Source organism: Lithobates pipiens, unplaced genomic scaffold (genome assembly GCF_037356315.1).
Source record: "Lithobates pipiens isolate NorthernLeopardFrog02 unplaced genomic scaffold, aLitPip1_a1.2 Scaffold_10, whole genome shotgun sequence".
Taxonomy (NCBI): Eukaryota; Metazoa; Chordata; class Amphibia; order Anura; family Ranidae; genus Lithobates; species Lithobates pipiens.
Window position 1 is genome coordinate 39,336,263 of NW_027507686.1, and position 19,875 is coordinate 39,356,137.

Here is a 19,875-nt window from a genome sequence, read left to right on the forward strand (position 1 = left end):
AATCAGTGAGCCGTAATGTGTGCTTTAACCTCTAGCAACCAATCAGTAAGCGGTAATGACACACTGTAACCTCTGGCAAACAATCACAATCGCTGACTGATCTAATACAGTAAACTGATTTTAAGTCTAGCTGCTATTTATTGTATGTGTCAGAGCAGGTGGAGAGCGAAATTGTATGGGGGGGGGCAAGAAAACATTTGCCCAGGGCCCAATCAATATTAAAGACGGCCCTGATGCTTTGTATGATTCTATCCATTGCATATAGGGGGTGGCGTGAAGAGAGGGAGCAGGCGCCCCTAAGGCTGGATTTACACCTATGCATTTTTAGTGCTTTTTGCATTTTGCAGATTTGCACTACAGAACATGTTCCATAGGAACCCATGTTAAATGGACTGTAGTGCAAAATGCAAAAAGCACTAAAACTGCATAGGTGTGAATCCAGCCTAATGGATGGGCAGCCACTGTTACCTTTAGTAAATCCACCCCAACGCGTACTCTAGAGGTAAGCTTCACTCCATCCATTTTCATTCTTTTCATGAATGTGATTAACTCAAGATCTAGAATTGCTTTATAGGAAAATATATAAAAATCTTTTAAACGGTTCTCTTTAATTAATAATTATTGCTAATTAATGCTGAAGACAGGGTAAACGCTCTGAGACATGGGTCTGTTATTGACCCTTAAAGTGAATATATTTCCTTTATTTCCCTTTAGCAGGGTTCTTTTTTTTTTTTTTTTTTGAGAGGTAATTACATAGGATGTAACACAGAAATAAAACAAAATTTTAAATCTCAGCCCGCATCTTATTCTCTGGCCTCTCATGCCCCTCAAGTATTACATCAGAAAACACTATTTTGCATAAAAAATATGGAATGTAATTGATGACAGCGTGCTGAGGTCCAATCGCTTTCACGTGGAGTTATAGTTCCCATCATGCCATACAAATAAACACCAAATTATTTAGTCTTCCAAATTGATTTTTTTTTTTTATAAAGTCTCTGATGAAATTCTTTTGTTCGGCGCATTCTTTAAGCGAGCAATTATTCACAAGTACATCAATAGTCCTTTAAAACATGGCAGTTGTTCTATCGAAGAAAATCACATGCTATCAAAATGTATGAGATTAGAGGGAACGGTGCAGCAGGTTGTCTCTGTTATACAAATCAAGTGGATCACAATGTAAAAACTCGTACTCTGTGCATTGTGGTTTTGTCTGCATGGCAGGAATAGGATTAAAATGTTATTAGCCTACAGAAAACGTCTTCATTTTTCGTAGAATTTTAAATAATGATATACAGTGTTTTAGTGTTTTTTTTTTTTTTAACAGACAACCTAAGCTTGAAGAAAAGGAGCTTTCAAAGTTTATTTTATATGAAGATTAACTCTTCATGACACAGTACATAGAGAGGGTTTTTGCAATAGCCCAAAAGCATATACTAAGTGGATTGGTGACCATGGGTACTACATCCTTTACAATAATAAAAATACACAACATTAACCACTTCAGTCCCGGAAGGTTTTACCCACTTCCTGTGAAAAATTAAAAAAAACTCTGCACCAAAAAAAATATATATATATATAGAACTAAAAAATGTATTAATACTCTAATGCTGCTCCCCTGAAAAAGAGAATACAATAGTACGCTTCCTGACCAGGTCATTTTTGCGATACGGCACTGAGTTGCTTTAACTGACAATTGCGTGGTCGTGCGACATTGTACCCAAACAAAATTGTTGTCCTGTTTTCTCCCACAAATAGAGCTTTCTTGTCATATTTGATCACCTCTGCAGTTTTTTTTTTTTTTTTTTTAACTATAAAAAAAAAAAAAGCAACAATATTGAAAAAAAAAATGTTTTTACTTTCTGCTACAAAACTCCCCCCCCCAAAAAAAAGTTAAAAATCTAATTTAATCATCAGTTTAGGTCGATATGTATTCTGCTACATATTTTTGGTAACAATAAGCTTATATTGATTGGTTTGCAGAAAAGTTATCGCATCTACAAAATAGGGTGTGGATTTATGGCGTATTTATTTATTTATTTTTTACTAGTAATGTCGGCGACCAGTGATTTTTAGCGGGTCTGCGACCATGTGGCGGTCAGATCGGACACCTAACTGACTGTGATTTTTTTTTTCCAAAGGATTTTGGCTCAAACTTGTCTTGCATACACACGGTCACACAAATGTTGTCGGAAATTCCAAACGTCAACGCGGTGACGTACAACACGTACGACAAGCCGAGAAAAATGAGGTTCAATAGCCAGTGTGGCTCTTCTGCTTGATTCCGAGCATGCTCCGAGTACACACGCTCAGAATTTCCGACAACAAGTCTTGTTGTCATAAAATTTGAGATCCTGTTCTCAAACATTTGTTGGCGGAAATTCCGACAACAAATGTTTTATGAAGCCTACACACGGTTGGACTTTCCAACAACAAGCTCGCATTGAACATTTGTTGTCGGAAAATCCTTTTGTGTGTACGGCCCATTATTGTACTAATGACACTGGCAGGGAAGGGGTTACCATCAGGGGTGATCAAAGGGTTAAATGTGTTCCCTGCAGATGTTTTTAACTGTATGGGGGACTGTGTGACTGGGGAAACACACAGATCCGTCTTGCTGCTTAGCAGCAAGACAGGATCTGCGTGATCTCCCCTGTTAGAACGGAAATCTGCCTGGTTTACACAGGCAGATCAACGTTCTGCCACTGTGGGGAAGAATCGCGGGTGGCCGGTGGACATCGAGTCCACCAGACCCACTGATTGGCTCCCCCGCTGGCCAATGGGAGCACGCGTATGCCCGCAAAAGCAATATCCCGAGCCGATGTACAGCTACAGTGATTCGTGGGAATGTGCCACCTTGCCGCAGTATAATGACAGTGGCTGGTCGGCAAGTGGTTAATCTCAATGGGACTTTCTTGGTGTAAGCATTAATCATACATTTTTCTCCAAATAAAAAGTATTTTTTCTGACACCCACAGTATCATATCACGTTCAATAAAATTTGAACCCATGCAGTAAAATGAATAGATAGGGGTGGTCTATATTGTCCTTTTTTTATTTAATTTTTTTAGCTTTAAAAAAGCTAAAGCTCAAGCTGCATTGTGGAACCTTGGCTCTAAAGGTCCCCAAAGACACATGGAAACCGTCATAATACAGTACTACCAGTAGATCACATTTTTTGTTTTTTTCTAGCCAATTACAATTGTTCTGCTTACATAAGTCACCTGCTTGGCATGTTTGCGTGCATACTTGCAATGTATATAAATGCCCATGCCTTGATCTAAAAACAATAAAAACATATTTAGCTGTCAAAAACATCTCTATTTTAGGGGTACTAAAACTGTTGATGGAAAGCCTAATCCTTGTATCCTTAAAACTAATGTCATTCCTTGTATTTTGGACAGATAACACAGCAAGCCTGCACATTGGACGAGTATCTTTCAGCCGCCAGAAACAGAAAATACATTTGCTTCCTATTGTGATAAGTGATGGAGGAATTCCGCCATTGAGCAGTACCAATACCCTCACCATCCGGATCTGCAGCTGTAACAGTGACCAGAGTGTCATTTCTTGTAATGATGAACCACTATCACTGAATGCAGGGCTCAGTACAGGAGCATTGATAGCCATTCTGGCCTGTATTGTCATTTTATTAGGTGGGTGTCTTTTTACTAATTAAAGCAACCAAACGTTATTAATGATGTCTTTTAATTATAATGACTGGGCTTGTAAGTAGATTTTCCCTAGAAGCATAGTTAATGAAGTGGATAGATTTGGCAGAATGGTTCACGCTGAGCAAAAGTTCAGCCCGAACATTGCCTGTTTGGCAAACACCCGAATTTGCAGTGCATTCTAAGCCCTGATTGGGCAAAGCTTTGGTTGGTTGCCATCAGCTGTCAATGGGCTACCCCGCTGACAGCTGAATACAAAAAAATAAACATCGCCAATAATAAACAAGTGAAAAATAAAACAGCATGGGGTCCCCCGAGTCCATACCAAGCCGTTTCCTACACCAAGATCTAAAAAAAACAGCATGGGATACCCTCAAAATGCATACCAGACCCTTATCCGAGCTTGTAGCCTGGCAGGCCAGGAAAAGAGGGGGGACCAACGATGCCCCCACCTGAACCATACCAGGCCACATGCCCTCGATATGGGGGTTTGGTGCTTTGATGTTGATGGGGACAAGGACCTCATCCCCACAAGGTCTGCGAGCAGGGGGCTTATCATAATCTGGAAGCCCCATTTAACAACGGGTCCTCCAGATCCCACCTCCCCATGTGAATGTACCCCTCTTCATTGACCAAAAAAGTGTAAACAGTGAATAAAAACACAGGTAGTTTTTGATAATTCTTTTATTTAAAATAAAAAAAAGTGTCTCCCGATGTAGAGCCATTGTCAATCATGTCAATCATGATGTCAACTAAGACAAACCACTGAATGCCTGCCTTGCCGTTTGACAGTTTCTATATAGGTAGGGGTGAAGCCTCCTGGCAATGTCACCGGTGGCACTGCCCCCTTGTGATGTCACTGACCGGTGCATGCTGGGTTGGTGACGTCTCAAGGGGGATGTGCCACCAGGTAACGTAGCCAGATGGTCATGCCCTTACCTATTTAAGAGCTGTCAAATGGCAAGCCAGGCATTCGACAAATGAGGAAATTCAGATAGCTGCACTCCAAGGAAATATCTTTAATGAATGGAAAACAGTTCATACAGCAAACTGAGTCACAGATAAAATAAGTCATAACTATGAAAGGTGAGGAAAGGTGACATTTCTGGAGCGGTATATTATGTTTAATTGTTCCTAGGCATTCGGCAGTTTGCCTTAGTTGACAGTGAAGCATTTTATTTTTTTCGGAGTCCAGCGGTGGTGGCAGCAGCGTCGTGATTGACCATTTACATCGGGCGGATGGGGGGGACACTTTTTTTTTTTTTAAATAAACGAATTGTCAAAAATTGCCTTCTGTTTTTATTCACTTTTTTTGGTGAATGAGTAGGGGTATACTCATTCACATAAGGAGGTCCTGATCTGGAGCCCCCTTGTTAAAGGGGGCTTCCAGATTCCGATAAGCCCCCTGCCCGCATCAGCCAGGGTTGTGGAGATGCAAACCTTGTCCCCAGGGTTCTTTGGTGTGAACCTTGGGGACCTCCTCATGTTGAGGGCATGTGGCCTGGTATGGTTCAAGAGGGGGCGCTTGATCACCCCCTCTCCTGGCTTGCCAGGCTGCATGCTCGGATAAGGGTCTGGTATGGATATTGGGGGGCCCCACACCATTTTTTGTTAATTTAAAAAAATAAAAAAATTTAAAAATTTTTCTATTTCCGGCAATAGTATTGTATTTACGGCAATTTTAATGTGATTTGACTTGTTTTTTTTTTTTTTTTTGCTTTAGAAATGTCAGCTTTGCTACAGTGCCACTATAAGGCAGACTAAAGAGACCCCCATGCACTATATTTAAAGACATTTTTCATTTTTATCATTGTACTATTTAGCATCATTAATATCACTGCTCCTATAAAAACAATATTAAAAAAAAAATTGCATTGTCCCACCCGGACCCCCATACCCTTTTCATGGCCAATAACTTGCATATAAGCCTTCAAAATGGGGACTTTTGATTTTTCAAGTTTGGGTCCCATAGGCTTTAATAGGGTTGTAACTTTTTCTCTGTTTGGGAGTTCTGGTGTGAACCGAACAGGGGGGTGTTCAGCCCATCTCTACACGTGAACTCAGCCGACTTCCATCATCCTATCATGTGTAAGCAAAAATATTGTTTTTTTACATTTCTTTACACATTCTTTGCAAGGTAAAATTTCACAATATTAAGCTCTGGGGGGAAAAAATCTCTTCTCTTGCAAAGCAAACAGCCCCATTGACTTTAGTAAATCAATTCCCTTGAGATAGACAGGTCAATGTCAATTCAGACATTTCTTTCTTTGTTCTGTGTTTGTTAGAGTTTGTTTTGTTTAAAGCTCAATTGAAATTCTCCTGTAACACATTGCACATAGATTCCAGGTGCTGTAGAATGGTATGTGATCACACTCTATCCTTCATTTAGCTGTAGAGCAGCCACAGCACCAGTAAAATAGCCTGCACCCTATAATCATATTCCAGCAAAGGATCACTGTTACTATATAAGATAACTAAAGCATAGACTAGATCTAATGCACTATTTTGAATGAAAAGGGATATGGTAAGGTTGACATTTTCCTTAGACTAACTTCCATTTCTAAAAGAAAAATCAAACACTTCTACTTACCCAGTTCATTGTACTTTGTTTTGTTTTCTGTTTTTTAATGCATTAAAAAAAAAGAAATTAACCAATCCATAAAATCTTTCTTAAAATCCATTGACCTCCCCTTCTCTCCAGCTTACCGTTCCTTTGCCATTCTCTCTATTTTCTTTCCTTTCGACTCATGCTCAATGCCTTGTATCTCATGCTCGAACTTAGGCTCCCTCTTTCCCAGGGCAATATTTAATATTGATTGGACCTTGGGCAAAGAACCACCCACCCTCCAGAATCCTCTAATCAACTATTTTCAGGCAGCATGGGCTGAAGCGGCAGCTTCCTCTGGCCCGGTCATTGTTGTGGGGCCAAAGCAGCTGCCCCTTTTGCCTTGAGTTAAAGACGGCCCTGCTCTTTCCATCAGTTTTCTTTACATCTCCCAGTCTCTGTTTATCTATTTTTATTATGTCTCTTTCTCAACTTCTGTCTCTTTGTCTCTTTTTTCTCTGTCTACCTTCTTTCTTTCTTGACTTTTACAAAAAATGCTGCACCATCTTAGTTTACACTGGATAAAACATAGACAGTGCGGTAGGGCTAAATCAGACACCGGCATTATATTGCCTGGTGATAGGAACTTGCCGTGTTTTACCTTAATTGAACTCCAATTTTAACTCAAACATTCATTTTTGATACTTGTATTAATTACCTTTAAGTATATTTCTCCATTACCACAATTTTGCTTGATGATCTTGTCAGTCGCTTTCATTGCATTAACACTTCTTGTTGTAGGATGCAACTGCCTAAACACTATTTCTTATTTAATGCTAAAACACTTTCTTCTAATACAGCAGTGGTGTTGTCACAGAGTTGGATTTTTGGCAAAATGGGGCCTAAATTTGGTAGCAGATTTGTCCCCTCTATTCACTAATGAGTCTTACACTAGGCACAGAGAATCCAACTAATTTGCACTGCATTATCATAGCTTCTTTTAGGCAGGTGCAATGCGTATTTCCCACTGTTAGTGGCGCTCAACCAAAGCGGCAATGCAGAAGGGGAAAGGAAGTTGTGAGGAACTTTTTTTCCTTTTATGACTTCCTGTAGTCACTAGGGAGACAGCTGTTGGATAGGACACTAACCCCCCCGCCCCCCCGGTGGCCATCTTTGGGCAGGGCAGAGTCTATTTAAGATTCTGACTCCCAGGTTTGACAGGGTTTATGGAAGTCGCTATTGTAGGGACAAGATCCTTGTCTGGCATGGACAGTGCTTAGCGGCAGGGAAAGGTTCTTGAGAAGTAGGAAAAGTGCAGGGACCATGCTATCTCCTCGTTTGAAGCCTACTGTTAGGTGTGAACGGGGCAGACCACATTCTTGCTTCTCGTTGCAGAAGCTGTTGGCATCATTCCAAGACCTTGATCCTCTCCTACTGTTTGCAAGTGACTCTAGTTGGCTGTGACTACCCGCCGAGCCTGCTTGTACATTGTTGGAACTTTCTCAATATACTGTTCTCACCCGCCTCTGAGCGTATTCTTTGCTGCCAGCACCCTACTCACATTTTTCTCAGCAGGCATTAAGACATCAGCTGCTTTCTAGTATATCCTCCCTAGAAAAGTGATAAACAGGTTTGCAGCTTTGACCAATTGTGGTATCTCCGTGACTAGATGCAGAAGCATGAAGGTTGTAGCTGGGCCTCCTGGATATCCACTGATCCCACCAATTCTGCCTATGTGGCCTTGTGGATGATCCAGCTTTTCATTGTCACCACTTCTTGCACCCAGCAGGACTATAGGCACCCATGATGACACACATCATGCTTGGATCTAGATTTTTTTATGCCCTATGCTCTTCCCACTTCTGAAGACTGCAAGATGAGAACAGAGGTGCTAATCATCTTTCATTCTCCACCAACAACAGTGGACAATTGCAGAAAGAGCTACTGGGACCAGGTAGTATCATCACTGGAAGCGTCAATCGGCTTTCGGTTGTGCCCTGACCTGGGTTAAAAAAAAAAAAGAGATGGTCACATGACCGATAAAGTTTTAAAAAGGTGTTATTGTGTGTTTTCTAACAATGTGCTATTATTGTGTGTAAGATCTAAACATGTTTTCTTACCCATGGATTGTTTAATTTTTTTTCTTAACTTTCTAATTGACTGTTGTCTCCAAAGAGTTACAAAAATGCTAATGATTCTTCTTTTTTTCTGCTGCAGTGATTGTGGTGTTATTTGTTGCATTACGGAGAGAAAAGAAGGAACCTCTGATTGTTTTTGAGGAGGAAGACATCCGTGAGAACATAATAACTTACGACGATGAGGGTGGAGGAGAGGAAGACACTGAAGCTTTTGACATTGCCACTTTGCAAAATCCTGATGGAATTAATGGGTTTATTCCACGAAAAGACATCAAGCCTGAGTACCAGTACTCACCACGAGATCTTGGAATAAGACCGGCACCAAACAGTGTCGATGTTGATGATTTCATTAACACAAGAATACACGAAGCTGACAGTGATCCAACCGCACCTCCTTACGATTCTATCCAAATCTATGGATATGAAGGAAGAGGATCTGTGGCGGGCTCTCTCAGCTCTTTAGAATCTGCCTCAACAGATTCGGACCTGGACTATGATTATCTACAAAACTGGGGACCTCGATTTAAGAAACTAGCAGACTTATATGGCTCCAAAGACACTTACGAAGACGATTCTTAACGATAATGTACTAATCTTGGCCTTAAGAACTGTGTTACGTTCTCAAAAAGAAAAAGCAGAAAAAATCATTAACAGGTATTTTTTTTTAAAGGAAAGACAGAATAAAAGAGGCCTATTTGACCTTAAAAGGTTTACAAGGCAGAATTTCTTCATGAATAAGGACTTTAGTGGTGGTAGATACTGTGAAAACCCTACAGCCTGTGTTGCAGTTGTCAGTTATCTGGGACTAAACCACTTATCAAACTGAGATGGGACCGAGAAAAGCAGGAAAAACACTTGATCTAAAGGGGAGTCTTTTTTACAGTATGTAACATAACCATCCAGATCTATGTCCGACAAAGCTTCCACAAAAAGTTAGAAAGGATAACAGTTTTGAGCTGTAACGTCGCCTTAAACTATGGACACTTTATATGTAGTGCATTTTTAAACTTGAAAAAAAAAAAATATACAAAAATGACAAAAAAATACACTATAATATTCAGCCAGCTTCAACTCATATGTATGTACAGTAAAATGTACAATTATAATGTCTCTTGAGCATCAGACTTGTTACTGCTGATTCTTGTAAATCTTTTTTGCTTATAATCCCGTCTTAAAACTAATACGTGCCAGAACCGCACCCTATTTCTATGTCATTTTTAATGTATCTATTTGTACAATTTTAAAATTCTTATTTTAGTATACATACGAAAATATCAGTATTCTGACATGTTACGGCATCACACTTATATTTTATGAACATCGTACTGTTGCTTTAATATGTGCTTCAATATACGAAGCAAACTTTGAAATAAAATTGACTTTTTTTATTTCCTTTTGTGACTCGTAGGTGTTTTTGAAGAAGCTTTTCATTTTTTTTCATCTCTCCTCTCCTCTCCTTTCTTCTCCTCTCATTTCCTCTCCTCTCCTCTTCTCCCCTCTCCTCTCTCCTCTTCTCCCCTCTCCTATTCTCTTCTCCCTCTTTACTCTCCTCTTTTTTTCTCCCCCTCACCTTTTCTCTTCTACCTTTTTCCCTCTCTTCTCTACTCTCCTCGCTGCTCTCCACTTATCCCTTCCCTTCTCTCTCTTCTTTCTTCTTTTCCTCCTCCCTGTATATGTTTTTTGATTTACGGTAGTTATAAAAAAAGTCTAGATTCTGAGATCTTTTTTTCTCCATTTACCAATCTGTATCTTCAATACCACTCATAAGGCCACAAGGAAGGTATCACTTTTTTTGAAGTTTAATTCTCTGGTTACTTTTTAGTCTACTTTATGAAAGAGTATAAAGCCACTCTGGTTTTGTAAAAGTCAATGGTCCCAAACTGAAGTAAGAAGTCAACATGTGATCGAACTTTGGGGGCTATTTACTAAAGGCAAATCCACTTTGCACTGAAAGTGCACTTGGAAGCAAAGTCTCTGTAGATCTGAGGGGGACATGCAAGGAAAATAAAAAACAGCATGTTAGCTTGCACATGATTGGATTATAAAATCAACTGAGCTTCCTCTCATTTCACATCTACTTGTAGTGCAAAGTGGAGTTGCCTTTCGTAAATAACCTCTATTGTTTTCTAGTTTTGGATAGAATTGGGAAGGTTTAGCGCTCCTGTTCGGTTTTTATTGTTATTCAGGACTCCATAAGAGAGATTTACTCTTACTAGACATGTGCAATTAGTTTCGTACGAATTTCCCTAAATTCGTACGTTCGGGAGGATCTGAAATACGAATTGCCATGCGTCCGAATTTTATACGAAATACGAAGTTTTGTTTACGAATTTCGGATCAGTCATCGTTGAGCACTCATTATGCTTATTATGAGGGGCTCCCACCATCCCTGTGCTATGCTGACTTCATCCTGGGGCTGCTTATTATGAGGGGCTCCCACCATCCCTGTGCTATGCTGACTTCCTCCTGGGGCTGTACCCCTGCTGTGCTCATTATGAGGGGCTTCCACCATTCCTGTGCTATGCTGACATACCGAGCACAGCAGGGGATAAAAAACAAACTTCCATCAGCATCGACTGTCATATTGAGGTATATATATTTTTGCCTTTAAATTCATCGTAAAGAACGTTCGTACAAGTTAACGAACCTAGCAACAATTTGTATTTCGTACGAATTGAAATTGAATTTCAAACACGAATTACGAAGTATGAATTAATTCTAATATGAACCGTAACAGAACGAAACGAAACAAATTTATTGACGGCGCCCATGTCTAACTCTTACTTCCTGTCATGTCAAGAAAAATTTCACCAGAAAAGAGGGAAAATCTGCAATAGAGACACAGACAGAGCTAAAAGTCTTGTGCTGCTCTTCTAAAGAAAAATGTTTTTTTCTTCTGTCTGTGTTGCTGTTGGAGTGTTTTCCTCACTTCCTGTCTGTTAATTGCTGTCAGTATAACAGAAGTGAAACCTTTCTATCTAGCTCTAGATCAGGAATCTCCAAACTACGGCCCTCCAGCTGTTGAGGAACTACACGTCCCATGAGGCATTGTAAAACTCTGACTTTCACAGATGTGACTAGGCATAATGGGAATTGTAGTTCCTGAACAACTAGAGGGCCATAGTTTGGAGACCCCTGGTCTAGATGGCAGCGACAGAGATCCCTCGCCTTTCTCAATCTATGCAAAATAACGGAAACATTTTTTTTTGCTTGAATACACTTAACTGATAATGTTTATCCACTTTTTGAAAAGAAGTTGTTCTTTAACTTCCTAAAACTCCTATTATTTTTTATTATTTTTTTCACGTTTAGTTGAGATCTTCAGGCTTTCACAGGTTTCTGCAACGTACCTCTGTTAGATCCATGAACTATAGCGATCAATGAAAACATATCTATAGTTATGCCTTTGGGATGTGTGTGTGGGGTGGTTGCAGAAAATAATCACTGAATGCAGATATGCCTTGTATCGCCTTGGGTCTAATGCACTATTTAATTATATTATGATTTGCTCAAGAGAAATGTATTGTATTTAGTAAGGTTTGCAATAACATTTTGCTAACAATTTATTCAAAGCAATAAAAAAAAAATAGGCTAACTCCTGCCAAAACTTTTTTCCCCTTAGTTTTGGGTAAATAGGCATGCAATGACATCTCTACCAGGCTTTTATTGTTGTCCTTGTTATGGAGATTTCCATTAATTCCTGTTGTGTCACCAGGACAGGAAGTGAGAAATATTACTGTGTATTTTCCATTCGTGTATTCTTATAGAGTCATTGGAACAGGAAGTGATAGGAAAATCTCCCCAGCTTGAAAACCGGTGACAATTAAACCGGACAGGGGTTCTTACAAAGGCTGGATTTATACTCTCTTCCTCAGTCTACTGGTTACTATTAGATTAGGCAAAGGTATCCCCTACTTCACTAGCAATTAAGTTCTAGGTGTACAGACCCATTGTGGTATGAAAGGGAGAATCTTCTGGATTCTGTGGGCAATAAAAATATTCCTTCATTCAGGCATCTGTCTATGCACGAGACATTTTTTTCAGGGTACATGAGAATGTAGGTGCTTTAATCCCATGTTCCTTCTGGTTTCCCACACTTATGAAAATATTGGGTGTCTGCGTTCTGCCACAAGACACAAGAGCATATACAAAATATACCCAAGCCTACGTTAACCTCCCTGGCGGTATGATTATCTCAGATTTCTGATGCTGAAAGTGGTAGAATTATTTTGCATGAAAATTTGGCGTTTTATATTGTAGGACTGTAATTCTTAGGCCGCGTACACACGGGCGGACTGTCTGACGGACAATCCACTCGTGTGTGGGCTTCAGCGGACTTTTTCAGCGGACAGTCTGGCGGACTAAGTTTTTCGGAATTTCCATAATATTGTCCGTCCAAACTTGGTTTCAGCTGACAGTCCGCTCGTGAGTAGGCTAGTTCGACGGACTAAGTATGGCGCATGCTCAGAAAGGATTTACACAGCCGAAGGTTGCATTGCAGTGTATTGGACATCGAATTTCTAGTCCCGTCGTACGTGCCGTACACGTCATCGCGCAAGCTTTCAGCGGACTGTCTGTTCGTCGTGTGTGGTCAAGTCCGTTCATTCAAAAGTAGGACGGACTGTCTGTCGGATTGTCTGACGGACTTAGTTGGCCAGACAATCCGCCCGTGTGTACGCGGCCTTAGGATTAATTCACTTAAATCTGTCCAAACAAGAGTCTAGTAGACATCCCGGGTGTGATAAAGTTGAAAAACAAAATCATAAATTATAATATAATAAATAACTAGAAATAATTATAACAAATAATAATAATAAAAATTATTCAATAATGTAATCAAATAAAAAAACACAGAAATTTGCTTTGTTGCAGAATTTTCGCTGTCATTACTTTCAGTGTTTGATGACGGATTTCCTCAAAAATCACTATCGTTCAATTCTGCAAGTGATTCTAATTTATTATCACTGTTTTCTAGCTGGTCTAAAACCACTTTTGATGTAAAGGGACAGTTTTGGTTGCTATGGACAATCTCCAGTTTCCAGGCAGAAAGAACAGTATATATAATATAAAAGTGCATGCAGGTCACTGGACAGACCACTAGGGACAAAAGGGATGTGAAATAAATTTATACAGTAATGTAATCTGTAAGATTATAGTGTACTGTATAAGTATTGTGTGTTTTACTTTTTGAATTTGGCGCCGTTCTCCATCCCCGTGTGTTGCAACGCTCGCAGGGATCGGAGCTCAGCTCCATGATAGATCGAGCGGAGGACAGCTCGTACACAGTGCGGGAGACATCGCAGGATCCTGGGGAAAAGGTAAGCAACCTCTTCCTGGATCCGGCGATGCAATCCCGAGTGTGGCTCTGGGTTACCGCTTTTGGTACTGAAAATCCACCTTGAACCACACTCGGGAATACCACCAGGGGGGGTTTAGGTAACCTGTGATCAGGCTTTGGACATGCAAGTATTTACATATTCCTACAAGCAGTAAATGAGATTTAAAGTAAACACTCACTAACCTTTGTAGCTACGTGGACTGAAGAGAAACTCATCCTCCAAACTCACAGAAAAAGCACTAGTCATTCTCTTAACATATCCCCCTCCCAGCGGGGCTTGGCTGCCTTCCATATTTTTAATCTCTAAGGAGCAATTCATCTTCTAAGTTTACAGCAGAAGACCAACATCCTGCTCCTCCCCTCCAACCAATGACTCTGCAGATCAGCTTCCACTGCTCCTCCCTCCTAGCAGAAACTGAGCAACTCAGTTTCCCCTACACCGCCTTCCTAGCAGTGACTCAGCAGCTTGGCCAAGAGCTCCAGCTCTTTTGTTATATTTGTAGTTTTTTATTAAAGTCTTGTCTAAAAACAGTATGCAAAACCAGACAACTACTGCAGATTTCCCAGCACACTTACCAGCTAGCCTGCAAATGAAACAAAAGGGCACAATCTAAAACTTGACATTAAAAACAGAGGTCTTAGTTGCACACATTTGCAAATGGGGAAGGCGCACTTCTTCGCCAAGGCTCCTCTGTAGAGTACGGTCCTAAGGCCTCGTTCACACAAGGCATATGAATCCGTACCCCGTGTGAGGGCAATGGGTACAGGTGCTCCGTGCGTCCCCGTGCAAGCAGTCACATTGCACACATTTGTAAATGTATGTGGAAGCTGCACTGCCTTGTCAAGGCTCCTTTGTATAGTGCAGGTTTTTTTTGTTTGTTTGTTCGTACGATTATCCAGACCCCACAGTTGATCCAGAGGAAGGTGAAAAAAACCCTAATGAATGGTGATGTATTTGCTCCAACATGGAAAAAATTCCTTCCTGACCCCCGAAAGCGATCAAATTACTCTCTGGATTATACATCTGTGGGGGAAACAGATTTATAAATTGGAAGTAGATAGTCAGACTTTATAGGTAATCAAAATTTATAAAATCTATTTGTAATTAATATTCATAAAACATAAAAATAAAAAAACATTAAAAGATATTGTGCTGTCCGCCCACCCCTTTAAGGGGACGCAGCAGCTAGACAAACACAGCCACGGGTCCTAATTTTACAGGTGTACAGGAGTGGATGAGTGGCCAATGAATGCACTCAAATTAGGACCTGTGTTCCCCAGCTGCCCTGCTGCTCCGTCCCCATAGCGTAACATTGGTTGTCTGCACACAACTGCAGGCTGGGTGGACATCACAAAGTCTTCTGATGGTTTTCCACTTAAGACTGCTTGTTTTATGAATTCCAAATATAAGGGAATCTTTGTTCATCTGGATCTTCTGAAGATGATATCAATGTCTTTACAGATGAATTGTCCTCTCCAAATTTCTCATGAATATATTGGTATATAGGTCCAATCCAGCTATTATGTCACATCAAGAATTATTGTCCATATATGAGGAATCTTCATCATCATGTACATCCACCCCTGTAAGGGGACGCAGTGGCTGAACAAACACAGCCCTAATTTGACAGGTGTACAGCAGTGGATGAGTGGCCCTGAATACACACAAATTAGAACATGTGGCTGTGTTCATATATATATATATATATATATATATATATATTCACATATTCATTCATATATGTCAGTATATAGGTCCAATAGGGGTATTTATATGTATAGTGAAGCAGCGCTAATTAATTAAAAGTGACCAGAAATAAAGTGCTAGTGGGCAAAGATACCAAAAATACTTCTCAAAGTGTATCTTATCGAAAACATTCATGTGAATAAGTTCAATAAAAATATCCAATAGAGGTAATCCAATACTAAAGTGCATCATATCATAATAAAATTCAGATTGAATCAATTCAGTGAGAATAGTCCAATAATAAAGTGCTCCAATAATAAAGTGCATCCAAAAAAAGTCAAATAATTCAGAGAGATAGTCAATCTCATATTCAAGATTTTAAACCAGTAAGTTCTTGTGCAAACAAGCCAAGATAAGGGGGGCAGGTACAGGTGAGGGAGTCCAATTTATAAATGTAAGGTAATAAAAAATTCTTTTAGAATCCTCCCCCAGCAGTGCTAGCCTCTCACCTTAAGGATAGACCCCAACGGGTCTAGTGATGCATCAATAAACGTCAAGGTGGTTTCTTTGTCCTCCTTGGTATATCCAGGACAGGGAATCACTGCAGCTTTTCCTCCAGTTTTCACAGTTTTTTTCCTGTAAAGAAGAGACAGAATATCTGTCATCACTCAGCACTGCTCTAAATGAGAGAAGTGGCCTCCTGAAGTCCACTGGGAAAATGACACTTCCGGAGGTGTAAATCTCGATGGTATGGTGTGAGTTCTGAAGGTGAGAGCCAGTGAGAGCTACAGGGAGTAAAATCAGAACTACCTTCTCTATTTAAACGCCTCTTCTCTCTCCAGTGATCCTATATATGGCTGCAGTGTCTGCGTATTGCTCCTTCTCACAGCCCTGGTCACACCGCCTCTATTCAGTGGGAATCTCAACCCTCATGGCAACATTTGGCCGTGTCCTGATTGAAGCAGGTTTAGAACTTTAGCGCGTTAGTACTTTACTTTTTATTTTTGCACAATCCAGGTATTATGTCACATCAAGAAGTATTGTCCAAATATGAGGAATCTTCATAATCTGGAACTTCCAAAGATGTTATTTTGTATATAGGTCCAATCCGGTTTAGTATGTAAAGTCTGGAAATATTGTCAAAATCCGAGGATTCTTCATCACCTGGGTCCTCTGAATATGACATTAATGTGTTTGGTTGACAGGCGTGCCTACAATCTGTTGATGTTTAGGAATCTAGGTATGTATATATCCTTTCCTGGAATGTCCAATACCTTTACATCTATCGATGATGGAAAAAGTCGAGAGTGCATTTCCAAGTCCACGTCCAAGGGCTGCAAAAAGAAAAAACAAATATGAGAATCTTTATTCATAGATCTCTGAACTGAGTAAGTATCAGGATTATCGCTTCAAATCTCCTCTTGCAGTATTTGTGGGAAAAATGAAGTTCAATAGCCAGTACGGCTCTTCTGCTTGATTCCGAGCATGCGTGGAACTTTGTGCGTCTAAATTGTGTACACATGATCGGAATTTCCAACAATGGATTTTGTTGTTGGAAAATTTGAGATCCAGACCTCAAATTTTGAGTGAAGGAAATTCCTATGGAAAATGTGTGATGGAGCCTACACAAGGTCGGAATTTCTGACAACAAGGTCCCATTGAACATTTTCCATAGAAAAATCCTATTGTGTGTACAGGGCATTAGAGTGCAGGGTGGGGGAGGTGGCTGCCTACTGCAAGGTTCTTTTAATTTTAATTGGGCTTTAACATTGACCAACTTCCTGAATCACTCCCAGCTGTCCAATCAGCGTCTAATGCCGTGTACAAACGAGCGGACTGTATGGCGTACTTAGTTCGTCATACAATCCGATGGACAGTCCGTCGTACTTTCCACTGAACGGACTTGACCACACACGGATACCCAAACAGTCAGTCGAAAGCTTGCGCGATGACGTGTACAGCACGTACGACGGGACTAGAAATAGGAAGTCCAAGACACAGCAAAGCACCCTTCCGCCCTGTAAATCCTTTCTGGGCATGCGTCATTCTTAGTCCGTCCGACTAGCATACTGACGACCGTATTGTCCGCTGAAACCAAAGTACGACGGACAGAATTTCTAAAAAAAAACCGAAATACTTAGTACTCCGGACTGCACGCTGAAAAAGTCCGCTGAAGCCCACACACGAGCGGACTGTCCGCTGAAATGTGTTTCGACGGACTAAGTACGCCATACAGTCCGCTCGTGTGTACGCGGCATTACTCAAACTAGCTTTGACAAAACAAATGTCAGCTGATTGGTTACCATGCACAGCTGCACCATGTTTTGCACTCTCAACTTTTAGTAAATAACACCCAATGTGTTATTTACTAAAAGTTGAGAGTGCAAAACATGGTGCAGCTGTGCATGGTAACCAATCAGCTGACATTTGTTTTGTCAAAGCTAGTTTGAGTTAGACGCTGATTGGCTACCATACACAGCTGCACCAGATTTTTTGACTCTCCAGTTTTAGTAAATCAACCCCATTGTGTCTGATGCATAAAAAGTTTGATTCTTATTTTCTTCTCCCATGGAAAATTAAATATCAACTGATTAGTCTCTGAAGTTTTCCTGCAGGCTGGGATAGGTCTGTGCCCCTTAAATTGGCTGTAAGGACACAGCAATGCTCCTTACAGTGTATAACAAGCTTCTTTTTGAGCCCTCATCCTATAAAGATTACCGGATCTACAGAGAAAGGTGGCTGTCCTTTCCCTTGTTCCAGCAACTTCCAATTGATGGACCTCATGAACGGATAGCATCTTATGTCTCTGCCGACTCCAAGCCTCTTGTTCGGACATTTGCATAGCAGCTATAAAAACAAATTAAGAGTTAATTTTGCACTTTTTAGAAAAAAAAAATGCTCTGTCTACAGTGTGTCTCCTCCTGGGCGGACCTTTCACCCATTGGAGGATCATAGCATGTGAAGACACACATATAATCAAATACAGGTGTTTGATGTCTACCTGCTGAAGTGTAGATCAGCTGAATGATTGCACATGGATGGAATTCATATTATATTCCAGCAGAACAAATGAGCACTCTTTATGCTGAGCTGTCATTAGATCACTATTACCTCCCTGAGCTCTTTAGATTAGGTGACACGTAGAATTACAGCCACCAAAAAATAAGGAAGGAGTTTAGATTTTTTTAAGATTTTTTTTCTTATTATTAACATAATTTATCAGCACATGGTAATAAAAGCAGTTTGATGAATGGAGTTGGAAAGGGTTAGAACCTCTGGCTGCTTTCTGTGTCCCCGTTGGTGAGATTTCTATGTCACCAGGACAGAATATGAAACAAAATGTCCACAATAGGGACACAGACAACATTAAAATATTAAAAGCCAGCAGCTACAAATACTGCAGCTGCTGACTTTTAATAAATGGACACTCACCTGTCCCGGGGTCAAGCGATGCCGGCAACTGAGGCCGATCGATCGCTCGGCTCTCGGCTGCTGCCGCCACCATTCTAGGTGAGGGAATCAGGAAGTGAAGCGAAGTGGCTTCACTTCCCAGTTCCCTACTGCGCATGCGTGAGTCGCGCCGCGCAATAGAAATTGTCCGCGCTGTCTCTGGGACCCGTGTGTGTCCCAGCAGACAGCGCACAGGGACAGGAAGAGGCATAGACTCCCGTGGGAGACTATGCCCAGAAGTGGGTGTAAATACCTGTCTTTGACAGGTATCTTCACCCCCGTCCCCCCTGAAAGGTGCCAAATGTGACACCGGAGGGGGGGAGGGTTCCGATCAGCGGAAGTTCCACTTTAGGGTGGAACCCCGCTTTAAAAGCATCCACAACACCAACACCAAGATCTGGGTTTTTGAATAAGTTAGATTTTTTTAAAATGGCACTATTGACATCTGGATAAACAAAAGTGATGTCAGGTCATCACTTCCAACTTATTATAGCGGAGAGTTGATCAAAGCATATCATGGCTTTTGTTTAGCTGGTGCTGGGATTCGGGGGGGGGGGGTCCCTCCTGCTAATTGTAAAACCAATCCAGCAGCTAGTTAGCCATTAGGATTGCTTTTACAGAGAGCTGACCTCCACCTCTAAAAAAACAGTACCAGGGTGATGATGTACCGATATATCACTAGTCTAGAAGTTTAACTTCATTCCGGCTCTATACATATATGCCTCCTCCAGGCAGGTGGGCTCTAGCGCTGAGAGGCCGCATTTATGAGTACCAGAATGTAAACTGAACTGCCTCAAGAGCGTGCTGACAGCACAGTAACTGGCAGCTAACGGAAAGCTCCCAATCTCCACTTGCGATTGGAAGCTTTCCGATCATGTGACCACTGCGGCAGCCAATCATGGCAGTCGCATGATCAGAAACCCCACCCTGCCTCTTGGCATCAGAAAACCCTTAAAGAACAGGGAGGCCCCAGCGTTAAGGAGGTAGACTGTGACAGGTTACTAGGTGACTCTGGACTGCAAATAGGGAGAGAGTATCTTTACTTG

General features: G+C 40.9%; 1 protein-coding gene across 3 annotated transcripts in view; it reads left to right on the top strand.

The window, feature by feature from the left end:
- CDH11 (cadherin 11) overlaps positions 1 to 9,742 on the top strand; it is a 218,055-nt gene extending 208,313 nt beyond the window's left edge. For all 3 annotated transcript variants that reach the window (XM_077454348.1, XM_077454338.1, XM_077454359.1), the window contains 2 exons: positions 3,405 to 3,656; positions 8,434 to 9,742. In XM_077454348.1, the coding sequence (XP_077310474.1) occupies positions 3,405 to 3,656; positions 8,434 to 8,933 (752 nt within the window). In that variant the 3' untranslated portion in view covers positions 8,934 to 9,742. The remainder of the gene's footprint in view (positions 1 to 3,404; positions 3,657 to 8,433) is intronic.
- Positions 9,743 to 19,875: the final 10,133 nt, after the last annotated feature.